This window comes from Gopherus flavomarginatus, chromosome 2 (genome assembly GCF_025201925.1).
Source record: "Gopherus flavomarginatus isolate rGopFla2 chromosome 2, rGopFla2.mat.asm, whole genome shotgun sequence".
NCBI classification, from domain to species: domain Eukaryota; kingdom Metazoa; phylum Chordata; order Testudines; family Testudinidae; genus Gopherus; species Gopherus flavomarginatus.
Genome location: NC_066618.1, coordinates 146,529,119 through 146,542,279, shown reverse-complemented (window position 1 = coordinate 146,542,279; position 13,161 = coordinate 146,529,119). Strand labels below are relative to the sequence as shown.

Genomic DNA, 13,161 nt, shown 5'->3' with positions numbered 1-13,161 from the left:
TTGATTCTGTATTAGATGAGAAGTTTAGGCATAAATGTCTGAATATACAATGCTTCCATAATCATTATGTTGAACTATGACTTTGGTCTTCTGTTGCACCTCATGACCTCTAAAATGTGACATTTCCCATCCTTCAGCAAATTAAAGACTAACCTCAAGCTTCTTCTGAAAAGAGTCCAGATGATCTCTGTAGTATTATTTTATTTTTACTGCATCCCTAATCTTTCCTTTCATTGAAAGGTGACTCTAATTAACGTGCCCTCACCTTGTAAACATGAACAGCATTATTTTAAAACTGGTCTTGCTAATCAAATTGCTTTTCATTAACTCTCACGCTTCCCCATGATCATCAGTGGAGTAAAAAAAAAATCTTCTGTGGCACTTTAACATTTTTACTTTGGCCAATGACCATCTGTAACTGTAGCAACTCTACAATACTATCCAACAAGCGGTCAATTTATTTTCACTATCAGTTCCACTTCCAATTCCTCCACCAGTGCTGGTAATCATAAGTAGAGATGTGTAGGAGAGTTTAAAAAAATCACCTCAAACTTTTCCTTTGACTATATTGGACTATCTTTCACTATCAAAACAGCTGTTTATTTTTTTGAAAAATAAAATAAACATTGACATGCAAATCACTGTTAGTTCTAGTACAATGATGATGCTTAAAAACTTTCCAGTTACCTTTATAGCTAATAATTTTTCAGCATTTGCAATATTCCCTGGGGAATGCCAGGTGTGTAATATGCACCCCATACTAACAGAAAGATTGTATGATGGACCACCATGTCATATGACCTTCCTTCCCATTCACTCCCCTCTGTATAAGTGATTGTTTAAAATCATTTTGGCAACTACCACAATTAATTACATGGAGAAATAATATGAAAGTAATATAGTTTTGCATCAGAAACATGGAGGGATAGCCAGTTTGCTCTCTGTAGACCACCCTGAAGTTCTCTTCAGACCACCATTTTACAACTACTTCTCAATATGACACAGAGGGGAAATGGAGTAAACTTACTCTCTGAGTACTCCTATATGTATGAACACAAGGCAGACTATCTTACTGTAAACACATCTGATATAAGTGTCAGTACTCTATTTCTGCAGTATTCCTATCTGAAGCTGACCAAAGCAGGTAGATGAAACAAAACTCAAGCCTTGATTTCAAACTCAACTTAGTGAATAAAATACTTTGTTAATTTTAAAATGTACACACTCGTTTTTGGACTTGTATTCTAGCACTCAAAAGTTTTCTTCTAGGAGGCCGCACTATAATTCTCATGGTATTTTGTGGTCTGCCTGCAGGCAGATCACGTGGTTGCCTGCCTAAGTACTGATTTCAGTGCCAGTTTATACATTTTACTTAGCAAATGCCAGTTAGGTGCAAAAATGTTGGTTTTGAACATGCCTTGAGCTGTGTCTAGCTTTCAACATGCACTTTAGGCACCCACATTCTAAATCTGGCACTATATTTTCACCAGTGTCCATTTCATATGTGAAGGGAAGATGTTTGTAAATAAATAACTAAATCTCTTCAAAGGTCTGATGCTATTGGTAATGGCAAAATGCCCATGGCAGGAGCAGGATCAGGCCCTCGGAGAAATCTTGGAGAAATCTTCTTCTTATTATTATTGTAAGTGAGGTCTTTAGAACCAATATTATTCGTAAACATAACTGTAGAATCCCTGTTATTAGAACAAGGGAGACAGATGACACTAAAGTGCTTGATACTCCACTAAGTTGGAAACCAGAGTTTCCATGGTGAGCTGATATACAAAAGCAAGCAATATTTGTGGCTGTGTTACTAAACCTGTGAACAAAGAGGTCCAAATACACAATCTTGTCTAAAATTAAGCACCTATATCCAAATGTAGACACCTAAATATGTGACTTGTTTTTCAGTGGTGCTGAGCACTCACATGAATGTCAGCAAACCCTGCTGATGATCTTGGTTTACAAAGTGTGGGGACTCCCAAGCTGCACTTGGAGTTTGGTGTCTTTGCAAATCCAAATGCTCAAAGCCAGACTGGTAACTGTGTGGTCCCAAGTGAGTGTTGTTAAAACTGTCAAAGCACACAAGAATTACCCTCCTCTCTATCTCCCTCCTTCCAACAGGGTGTAGGCGGGCTCCCCCTTGCCTTTAGACATCTCTTAAAGGGGAAATTGATTATCCTGTTACTCTCACACCTATTTACATTTCCAAGGGTGGGCAATTGGCTTGCTTTCCCGCACATCACCCCTCACCTCCAACTTGCTGGTAAGTGTCTTCTGAAGAGTGGGTGCACCTTGCCTTCTCTTCCCCATTTGCTGCAATTGCTACTTACATTTATGTCACTGTGGTGCTGAAACGTTACATTGTTCTTTTCCTGTTTCCAAAGAAGCAGGAGCTACAGCAAATGCCTTCATCTAAAGAGGTTAAGCTATATAATATGTCAGCAATATTCCTGATCTTTGTTTTCTTTTGGAAATTAAAACATCTGTATTTTTTTTTTCTAGGAGCATACGTGCTTCAGGTTAAAGCTACAGATGCTGACGATCCAACATATGGAAACAGTGCCAGAGTGGTTTATAGCATTCTTCAGGGGCAACCGTACTTTTCCATTGATCCTAAGACAGGTAAATGTTTCATCAGCAACAATATTATCATTTCGCTTTCAAACATTTACATTTTGATTAAACAGGTGGGTGGCACCATTATTGGGGTGTATGGAAATAAATACCTGATGCTGTGATACACCCAAAGGCCAATACATAATCATATATTTGCTTTGTGCGCAGACTGGGTTTTGAATAAATTGCAATCTGCCATATAGTTTGGAATGTCTAAAGTATGTATGTGTTGAAGAGGTCTTTCCTGATGCACTCTTACTTCCACATTGTTAAGATTGCTTCTGTCTTGAAGTACTGCTCTGTTTGTGTGTTCTCTCTTGTTTTTTCTTGGATGTTTTGACTCCAAATCTCAAGTCTTCATCCTGTTGACTCAATTTGAAGTCTGCTTTCCTAGAATGAAGAATACTTTAGCAGTGATTCTTGTGCTGCATGTTCTTAATTAGAGAATGTGGACAGCTGATTGGACCCTGCCCTCTTCTTTTGCTGGGGCACAGGATATTGGTCTGAGGTTGTTAGATGTGTTGGCAGAGAAGAAAGGGAGACTGCAATATTTTATTGTTTTCTATATTTTAAATGCCATTCCTGTTTCTATATTTAATAATTCAGTGAAAGAACCAAGAATGTACGCACTAAATGCTACAAACGATTGAATGTGTACAGGAATAGTCACCCATATGCCTCTTTCAACAAATGGAATTTCTTCTCCCAGTGAAGCTGTACTTGAATGTCAGATGGCATGTTAAAGACTTTCTTACAGATTAATCAATAATTGAAGATGGGAGATGCACGACACCGTTAGTGCAGAATCTCCAAAGGTCACGTTCCTCTGTCACATGCTCCATTTAGCAGTAGATCATATTGCAGGCTGGCTCAATGACTCTACTTTGAAAATCAAAATCTGACTTTTTCAGACACCTGGAAAAAATCTTAACCTTAATGCTTCTTTTTGGATTAAATCTTGTGGGGAAATGGAGAGGAATTTAAAAGTGAACTGAAAAGCTTTAACCAGCCACAAGTTGAATGCAGGTGTCTATATTTCTCATGTAACACTTGATGATATCCCCGCTAGCATTCCCTGCATTGTTTTAGCTCTTTGGGATATATGCTGCCTTTTGTTACTCAGTACTGAGTGGAGCCGATGGGCAAAGCTTACACAAGAAGAGACCTTGAAAGTCATGCAGAGGGGAAACCTGATATATCACACATCCACCATCAACCCCTCTGAACATGCTACTCAAGTGGAACTTATATCAGAAATGAGCATATAGATTAATGCTACTCTGAGCAACATTAACTTGCAATACACAAGGGTATATGCACGCCACTAGAAGGGTTATATTCACATCAAGGGAACTGCTCAAATTAGTATTAACTCATGAACTTCCTTACAAGATCAGGTGCAGAGGCTCACATCCTTCATGTGGGCAGACCCCTGACTCTCCATCAATACCACTGTAGGGCAGTCCAGGTGCACGGCCTATCTGCATAGAACTCATGATAGGAGCTTATACTTGTCAGTCTTTTGGCAGCCTCATGAACGTTGTATATCAGTTCACATTCATTATCTGTATTTGTTGCAAAACACCCGACCGACCAACCAAACGAACAAAAAAACCTTTAAATATTATTCAATTCTGTGGCCCTCTTGGTTAACACTAAAATATTTAAAATAGTAAAAGCTGGGAACATTTAGTGCAGTACTGAATCCATGTATATCTGTTCATTACAATAAGCCTTGATTTCAAAATTCTAATATTTTTTGTGAAGAGAAAGAAGAAATGCAATGGCTTCTTTCCTGTTAATCATTACTCCATATATTGATTTGCTCTACCAAGATTCTTAAATGTGCTCTCTGAAACATCCATATAAACACGTCTTTTTATAGAAAAAGTTGTTTTTCATTTTTATTTAGTCTTTTAATATAGAGTACAAAGTGAAGGGAAAATATTGCCATTCGACTATTTTTGACATTTAAATTATTTTCATTGATTTTTATTGGAGACAGAGATCTCTTATGGGAAAAGCTACAGATGCTTCCAGCTTCCAGACAGGAAAAGCAGTAGGTGATTAGGCACTTCACTGCTAGAGTGACAGCCAATTGTTTATGTACTGTAATCTATTAGGAAGATTTTTAACAGGTTTAAAGCTAACCATTGTTATCTTAAAAATAATGTAAAAATCAAGGTGAACTGCACCTCTTGTTTGTGAAATATTCTCTGCCTCTTCCATGGAGTGCTGAACACCTCAATTTTATTTAATTTATTTATTTAACTATTATTATTTTGGTCTCTTCTGTTACCATAATAAGGGGAACAATTAATTTCCATATCTGTTTACTCCCTGGACTTGAGTATAAGAAATAAATTGTAAAACATTTCAGGATGTTAAGTCATGGAACAGGGAAGAGGTTTCAGTGGAAAACTGATAGTTTTGTTCCAATTTACAAAAGGACTTTTGCCACTTAAAAAAAAAAGGTTGAAAATACTTCCCTTTCTGTTTTCAGTCTCCAATGACTCCCATTTTTAATGATGCTAGTAGGGCTTTTTAGTATTTTATTTACTTTTAAAATATGTATATTCAGTTATTTTTATAATCCTGGAGCTTTAACGTGCAGGAGTTCTACCTTAAAAAGTAGACCCTTTTGAATAGCATCGAGTTTTTGAAAATAAAAGAATCACAACCTTTGTTTCAAGACTATGTACACATGTGCTTAATTGTTTCAGATGTTAGTTATTATTTAGTGCTTTAACTGCCATGCTGAGGAAGAAGTCAGTACATTATTTTCAATAATTGTTACTATTGTCATCAATGTTACAAATGAAAGAAAACTTCATTCTTATACAATCAATTTATTAGAATTTTTTGATATGCTGAACTGGTGGTGAATCCAAGCCAAAGTTATTTTTAGACTCCTAACAAGTATTATCATCTAATTGATTCCATTCTTACTGGTTGACACACGAGTTAATTGCAAAGAAATAACAAGCATCCCAAGAGAGAAGTTTTTTCTTATCACTCTGTGTACATTGTAACAAAAGGGAAAAAGAGATTTTAAAACCAACCAGTCTAATTTTCATAGATAATAATTTCTGAAATAATAATAATCCCTCTCCAACTGGCTTATTTTGTAACTATACTGACTGTCTGCATTAAACTGCCTGCACTGAACCATTTCTGAGAGATATTGTTTAATTATATTGCATTATACAGTGTTGGCTTATGACAAAGTAACCTACCTTTTCCCATGAATTTGGTCACAGGATCCTACATTTTTAATATAACAGAAAGAATGCTACAGAAGGTGTCGTTAGATGCCAACTGTTCAAAGTCACTGATTAATGACTAACTGTGTGTTTGCAACTGAATGTAGGATATTTACCATACCCTATTCAAAAAGTGCCTGAGCATTTTCAGCAATCACTGTATCAGGTGAACAGTGATACGTTTTGTAACGAAACACCATTGTTTGTACAGAAGGGACTTTGTCTTATCCAATGGAACCTCATTACATTGGTGGTGATAGTGGATGTTCTGTTTCAAATGCAGGAGATTCATAGAAGTAGTGAAGTCTACTCACCTCTTTCTACTTCTTTTTTTTTGTTCACCCTTCACCCCTTCTTCTCCCACTCATGTCTCTGTGCTTTTATCCACACTGCCCCTTCTGCCTTTTCCATTCTGATGTGGAGAAATTCACTCTCTTCTCATTCACATCCCTAGTCAAAATTCACTTGTCAGTCTTAATTCTCCATCCAAAATGTTGTTTATTTAAAGTGGGGCAGGGGAGACAGGCCCTGAAATACTACTGTGTAATCAAGCTTCCTTCTGGTCACCCATTGAAATCAACGTGAGTCTCTCTATGGAAGCTGCTGACTCCTGGGCTCTTTTAGAAATCTGAGCACTTCATTTAAGTGTCTAAATGGGAACTGCCAATTTATGAACTCTTTGGGGAATCTGACCATCAGCGTATGTAGGAAAGAATATTATTCTGTAAACAGAACCTTTGCCAAGGCTTTGGTTTACATGTATTGTGTTTCTCTTTTCTTTTTTTCCTCCAAGGTGTAATAAGAACAGCTTTGCCAAACATGGACAGAGAGGTCAAAGAACAATATCAAGTCCTCATCCAAGCCAAGGATATGGGAGGACAGCTGGGAGGTTTAGCTGGAACTACCACTGTAAACATAACTCTCACCGATGTCAATGACAACCCACCCAGATTTCCCAAGAGTATGTTTTATTTTACATACATTATTTTCAAAAGGAGTGTCATTTATAACATCAATGTGAAGACTCCCTTAAATGATTTCTTGGGTTGGAGGTCAGACAGAAGGGAACCCTAATGCATGATGGAAAAGTATGGAATGGATCTTTGCTAAGACAAGAACTGTTTTAAAGAACACAAGGTCCAATCTTGCAAGGTGCCAAACATCCAATGGGAAATGAGGATATGCAGGATCTTGCAAGATCAGACCCATAGCTGGTAGCAGTTATATTTTTTTATAACATAAGTTTGGGGCATATATTTTCTCCAGGGAAAGCTGATGTTACTCTTCAGATGACTCCTGCTTATAAACTTATTACATTTGAGGGTGGGTCACACTTTTCTGACCTTTTTATTAAAGGTATAAGGTGGACTTTCTCAAAAGAAAAACTAAGAAACAATATTTGGTAAAAGTACTACGAGTCAGAATAATTGTTGTCATAAGCAGGTGCAACTCTGTTGTGCCAGCTGGGCCCATTGACGTTAAGTCTGTACTGGAAAATATTTATGGAATCAGAATAGAGATCATGTACCAAAGATGTTTATATAAATTAGTTGAAATCAGGCTTTACAGAAATGTGCTCATTTAAAAAAAGGTGGTTTGATAGGGCGGTGATTTTCAGAAGCACTAGCACATGCAGATCTTTTTGAAGATTATTGGAGTTGTCAGTGCTCAGGAAATCTGAAAATTGAGTCTTTGGTATTTATTCAAAACAAGAAACTTTGAAAACATGTTGCAATTGTAAACTTCAATAGTCATGACAAACTATTAGGGTGGGATTCACAAACGTATTTAGGCACCCAACTCTTACTGGTTTCAATGGAAGATAGAAATCGAATTACTTTGGTGAATCCTGTCCTTAATCGCGAAATGACAGTCAACAAGACAAACTTCTATTAGATTAGAATATTTGAATGAACAATTTAGTGATGGCACAAGAATGTTGGTTTTACCACTATTTATATGGTTCTACCTTGTTTTGATTACATTCCTACACATTGAGGAATGCATAACATACTGTAATTACATAAAACTGGCTTTTTGATGACATAGGCTCCAGATCACACCTATGTCTTCATGAGACTGTTGTTTTTTTCTCAAACATTTGTTCTTCTCACCTTCAAGAATGGAATTCACTGCATTTCTGGAGCAATCTCAGTTCACAAAGCCCTTCTTCCAGCAGATTTTCAGGTGTACCTTTGACTTTGCTGCTATGGGCTTCAGTCAGCCCCCCAAATTACTTTATAATGTGACCATTTGGCTTAATAGACTGAAACATTTCAAATTACAAAGGAAAAAAATATACTTTAAAAAAAAATAAAGATACCAGGAGGTTATTTTTCAGACTTCCAGGAAGACAGCTTTAAAGGTCTTATTTCATGTGTGTACTATAGTGATGACTTTTTAGTCCAGTCAAGGCTGTGTGCAGTGGTTAAAATATCAACAGATCATGTTTCTCCTCTCCTCTGCATATTGAGAGTTGTAAACCTTTTCTCTCTTATTATATCAAATGTCAGAAGTCAATTAATAACAATAGCTCTTGATGAAACAGAAGGGAATAATATCTGAGATGCACAGTGTGTAATGAAAGTAACATATATTTATTATGGCCAAAGGCTAAAATGTGAGAGAATGATATGGGGTATTCCTTTCCAGTAAGGACTTGCATATTCAGGGGTAACCACATCACTGAAACAGTCTTTAATGGGTGTGTCACAGAAGGAACAGATTTAGTTTAAGGAAAAGTAATTACTGCTTTTTCAGAACAGTAATAGCAAAAGCTCTGCTTAATGGGGACTCTCCCATAGGCATAATAGCTATGGCCTCTCACAGAGGTGGATTAGCATTAGTGTGAGAATCTCTCCCACTGACATAATGCTGTCTACACCAGCGCTTAGGTCATTCTAATTACATCGTTCAAGGGTGTGCATTTTTCACATTCCTGGGTGACATAGTTATACCAGAGTAATTTTGTAGTGTGGACCTGCCCTCGATCTGGACACCCACTTGAGATGGATTCCTCACTAACAAAGTACTTAGGTGCATCACTCCTATTGAAATCAATGAGTTAGGTACCTAAGTACCTTTGTGAATCCTACCCTGGCTTGTCACAATTAATGTATTTCTAGTGTATATTTTTAGTTTGGTGTTAAGCTTCCATATTAGGCCCAGGCCTTCAAGGCCCCAAATGCCCTAATCTATTTCATTGGAATTGAGAGATAGAAGGTGGGTGAAATAGTATCTTTTATTGGACCAACTTCTGTTGGTGAAAGAGACAAGATTTTGAACTCCACAGAGCTCTTCAGGTCTGGGAAGGTAATCAGAATGTCACAGCTAAATACAAGATGGAAGAGATTGGTAAACATAAGGAGTTAACAAGTTGCAAGAAACCATTCAAGATGAAGTGGGCAATTAACACCTTTGCTGTCATAGGTAGGACAAAGGGTTAGTGGGTTATAGATTGTTGTAATGAGACACAAAACAAGTGTCTTTATGGAGTCCATGATCCATGGCAATTGAGGCATTTGACATCTCACCAAAGTTGCTCAGGACCATGCAAAATTGGGTCCATTAATGGGGCAACTACTCTTGTTGCCAAAGATGCTGCACACCACACCAGGAGCGGCAGGTTATATGGGCTCAACGTGCTTGAGCACCAGGAATATTCAAGGCTGGGGGCTGTGTTCCACCAATATTTGAAGCTGGGTTTCTCCTCTGGCCCTGCCTGGAGCTGGCCCTCCCCCACCTCGAAGCTTCCCTGCCTGAAAGAAAACAGCCGATGCCTCTCTCCTTTGCTTGTGCTGCTTCTGCCTAAGGCTATAGAGATCAGCGGCTGGCAGCCTCTTGGAGCACCGGGGGAGGGGAAGAGGGAGGGGGAGGCACACATGTGCTTGGGAGCTCTCTCCTCCACCCTCCGGCACCCACATGGAGGACACACCAAGAGGACTTCCAGCCAGGAGACGGACATCGGGGTGGACCTCACTCACCTGAGCAGCTGCTGGGGCTTCTGTGAGGTTTGACCCTGTGATCCACCCCCTTCCCCTGCAGCCGCCACTCCTGCCCAATGCTGGGCAAGGGGCAGCCCCATCCCCAGTGAGACAAGGGTGAGGGGCAGCAGGCTGCAGCAGGGGAGGAAGGAAGCCACCCACCACAGGGGAGATGGAGGAGGGGAGCTTCCTAGACCTGAGCAGCTGGGGCTTGGGTGAATTTTGTGACATCCTACCCCCCACCCCAGCCACCACCCTGCAGTCCCCACTCCTGCCCCATGCTGGGCAAGGGACAGTCCCATCCCCCATCCCCAGAGAGGCTATGGTGAGGGGCAGCAGCAGGGGAGGCCATACATGATGACAACCTCCCCCCCGTCCCCACCATAGGGGAGGCGAGTAGGCTTTCTGGACCTGAGAGAGTCCCTAGGAGCATGTGCAGTGACCATGGTGCAGAGTGAGTGTGCTGCGGGGAGGGGGGAGATGAGGGGTCCCTCCCCTGGAGCTTTCTGCTGCCAGTAAGCGAGGGGGAGTCCTCTCTGGCCCTAGCCCTGGGGAAGCCTGTCTGCATCCCAAGTCCCTTATCCTCAGCCCCACCCCAGAGCCTGTGCCCCTGCACCCCAATCCTGAGCACCCTCCTGCACTGTGAGCCCCTCATCGCCAGCCCCACCCCAGAACCCTCACCTGAGGGGAAAACCATGCAACTTAAATTTGGTGGTCAGTCTGGAATATCATTGTGTTTAGCATAATACTTGATTATTTTACACCCTTTAAAGTATATAACTAGTCGTATACAGGTGTTACAAAGTAGGAATGTTCTTAATGTTTTCTCTGAATACTGTGTGGGTGCTTCAGTTTCCCCTATGCATTTCTCAAGGATCTAGATGGTGGGATAAGGGGGCGTGATTGTTGTAGAGCCCTAGAGTGCCAGTGTGATACTGTCTGCACAGAGAATGGCCGAAACTCTGTCACAAGGCAACTGATGGCCTGGGCTGCTCTCCTGCAAGGTGCCAACTGAAAGTGTTGAAGAACAAAGAGATTAGGTGGCCTCCTAATGCTTGGAAAAGAGACAAAGGCCAGAGGAGAGAGTGTCAGTGCCTGTGCGGACTTCCGGGAAGCGCATGGTGTGGAAGGGGATGCTGGGATGCTTTGGAACTACTCTATATAAAGCCAGTCAGGACTCTGGGAGAGCCTCCTCTCTCTGAGCAGACTGTCTCCAGAGCAAGAAGCTTACACCTTCCTGGGTCTGACCTCAGAGCATTCAGCATTCCCTTCCACACCATACACTTTCTGCAGCAAGTCTGCCCAGGCAGGCCCTGGGGCAACCAGAGGTCCCTGCACCCCAACTCTTCAGTCAGATGTGACTCTCAGCCAGCCGGTAAAACAGAAGATTTATTAGACGACAGGATCATAGTCTAAAACAGAGCTTGTAGGTACAGAAAACAGGACCCCTCAGTCAGGTCCATCTTGGAGGGTGGGGAGCCTAGACTCAAGTTCTGGGCCTCTCCCCATTTCCCCAGCCAGCTCCAAACTGGCACTCCCTCCTCTAGCTTTTGTGTCTCTTCGGGAAAAGGAGGCCACCTGATCTCTTTGTCCCCAACACCTTCAGTTGGCACCTTGCAGGGGAAACTGAGGCACCCACACAGTGTTCAGAGAAAACATTAAGAACATTCACACTTTGTCACAACAGGTGCAACAAAATATAATACTATATATTGAAGCAGGCAAGTGCTGCTTCTAATTTTCCACTTTTAATTGACCCTTGTAATCTTGTGGTGCCGAAGCGTTGTAGTTTCATTTTATATTGGCTTACAGGGTGGGAGCAGGGGGAGGGGCACCACCATTTTGGGCACCACCAAACATTATACAAACCTGCCGCCTACGCAGCACAATATTGTATAGAGTGAGAAACTATTCATTATGATAGAATAAGGTTTAGGCTTATTTTCCGAATTCAGTTAGGACTTTTTTCCCAACAAAAGTGAGACAGCATATGTTATTAGTATTAGGAAGGAACTATACACTGATAAATAATGGATTTTAAGCTTGCCAAAGAAATTTCAAGCCCACACCACCACATTCATTTCACGGAGGCTCCTTAAAAGAGCCAGGTGGGTTTAGACAGAATAGCAGATTCTAGAGATCAAAGATCATTGACTGTCTTGCTGAACATGACATTTTTATTTAGGAAATATGCTTTTGAAAGTATTCAACAGAAAAGTTCCATCTTGTGTATTTTTATGTAATGAAGGTGGACCAGTGAGAAAACAGGAAAACCTTGAAGTCCCAACCCCAGCTTCAAATGAACTGCCTCCCCAAGTCTGGATGTTGCCCAGACCCCTCCCACGCAGGCTATGGGAGCTTCCCAGCCCCTGTTCTTCTCTCATGCCTGGGAAAGTAATGTTTGCCCAGCTCAAAGCTGTCTCCCCCTCCCCCATGCCCAGATCAAGCCTACCTGAAGGGCTTTTCCTCCAAGAGATGAAATGTATCCCCTCCCCTGCAGATCAGCATCCCCTCCTCCCAGTGTAAGGAAGGATTGATTCCTTTCCCCTGGATTCCCCTCTCCACCCACAGCTCCCGGGGAATTCCTTCCCTTGCATCCATCCCCCTGTATCAGCTTCAAGGAGATGCTGCCCTACTTCACCTTGTGACACCTGAGCTCCTCTTGCTTCAGGGTGCTGAGCTGCTGCACCTAGTGGAGGAGGCAACTAGCCCCCACTCCTCTGCCTTTGGCCATGGTCCCATCAGGGGCTCCCCTCCCACAAAAGTTGTAGAGTGTGCGAAGGAGTCAAAGTGGGGGTGGGCTGCAGCCCTGGGATTGAGAAGAGCTGGAGCAACACAGCAACCACACAGCAGGATGAATGAATGGGCCATTTCTGTGCTGAGATTTTGAATTAAATTTCTCTCTGTAACAGGATGTGTAGTTTCTAAGCTGGCCGCAGGGATTGGGGTTTGGGGGAGACAAGAGCTGCTTTGAGTACGTGGGTGGGAGCAGGTGCTAAACAGAGCTACCAGGAAGTGGGGAGCAGAGAGAGATGAGAAAAGGGATACAGGTGGAGAGCAAGAACCGGGAAACATCAGAAAGGGGAGATACCAATGATAGACACACTTTCAATAATTAGAATGAAAGTTGAAAATAGCCTCCCCTCAAAACTGGCAGAGTACCCCTCCAGCACCCACACCTCGCCCTGAAGGCAGGAGGAGGCAGAAAGGAGTGAGCAGCTGGTGGGAGGCATTATGGGGAGGGAATTGGCAAGAAGGTGGTGTTCGGGGGGGGTCTAGGGGGATGGGGCAGGAAG

The 13,161-nt window shown here is 41.5% G+C and overlaps 1 protein-coding gene and 1 long non-coding RNA gene across 3 annotated transcripts in view; one reads left to right on the top strand and one right to left on the bottom strand.

Annotated features, from left to right (window-relative positions):
* LOC127043640 (uncharacterized) overlaps positions 1 to 6,462 on the bottom strand; it is a 45,060-nt gene extending 38,598 nt beyond the window's left edge. Inside the window, exon 1 of the long non-coding RNA XR_007772294.1 lies at positions 6,197 to 6,462. This is a non-coding gene — a long non-coding RNA (uncharacterized LOC127043640). The remainder of the gene's footprint in view (positions 1 to 6,196) is intronic.
* The window catches only part of CDH12 (cadherin 12), a 919,272-nt gene that overhangs the window by 817,101 nt on the left and 89,010 nt on the right, over positions 1 to 13,161 (top strand). For both annotated transcript variants that reach the window (XM_050937418.1, XM_050937417.1), the window contains 2 exons: positions 2,506 to 2,625; positions 6,676 to 6,843. In XM_050937418.1, the coding sequence (XP_050793375.1) occupies positions 2,506 to 2,625; positions 6,676 to 6,843 (288 nt within the window). The remainder of the gene's footprint in view (positions 1 to 2,505; positions 2,626 to 6,675; positions 6,844 to 13,161) is intronic.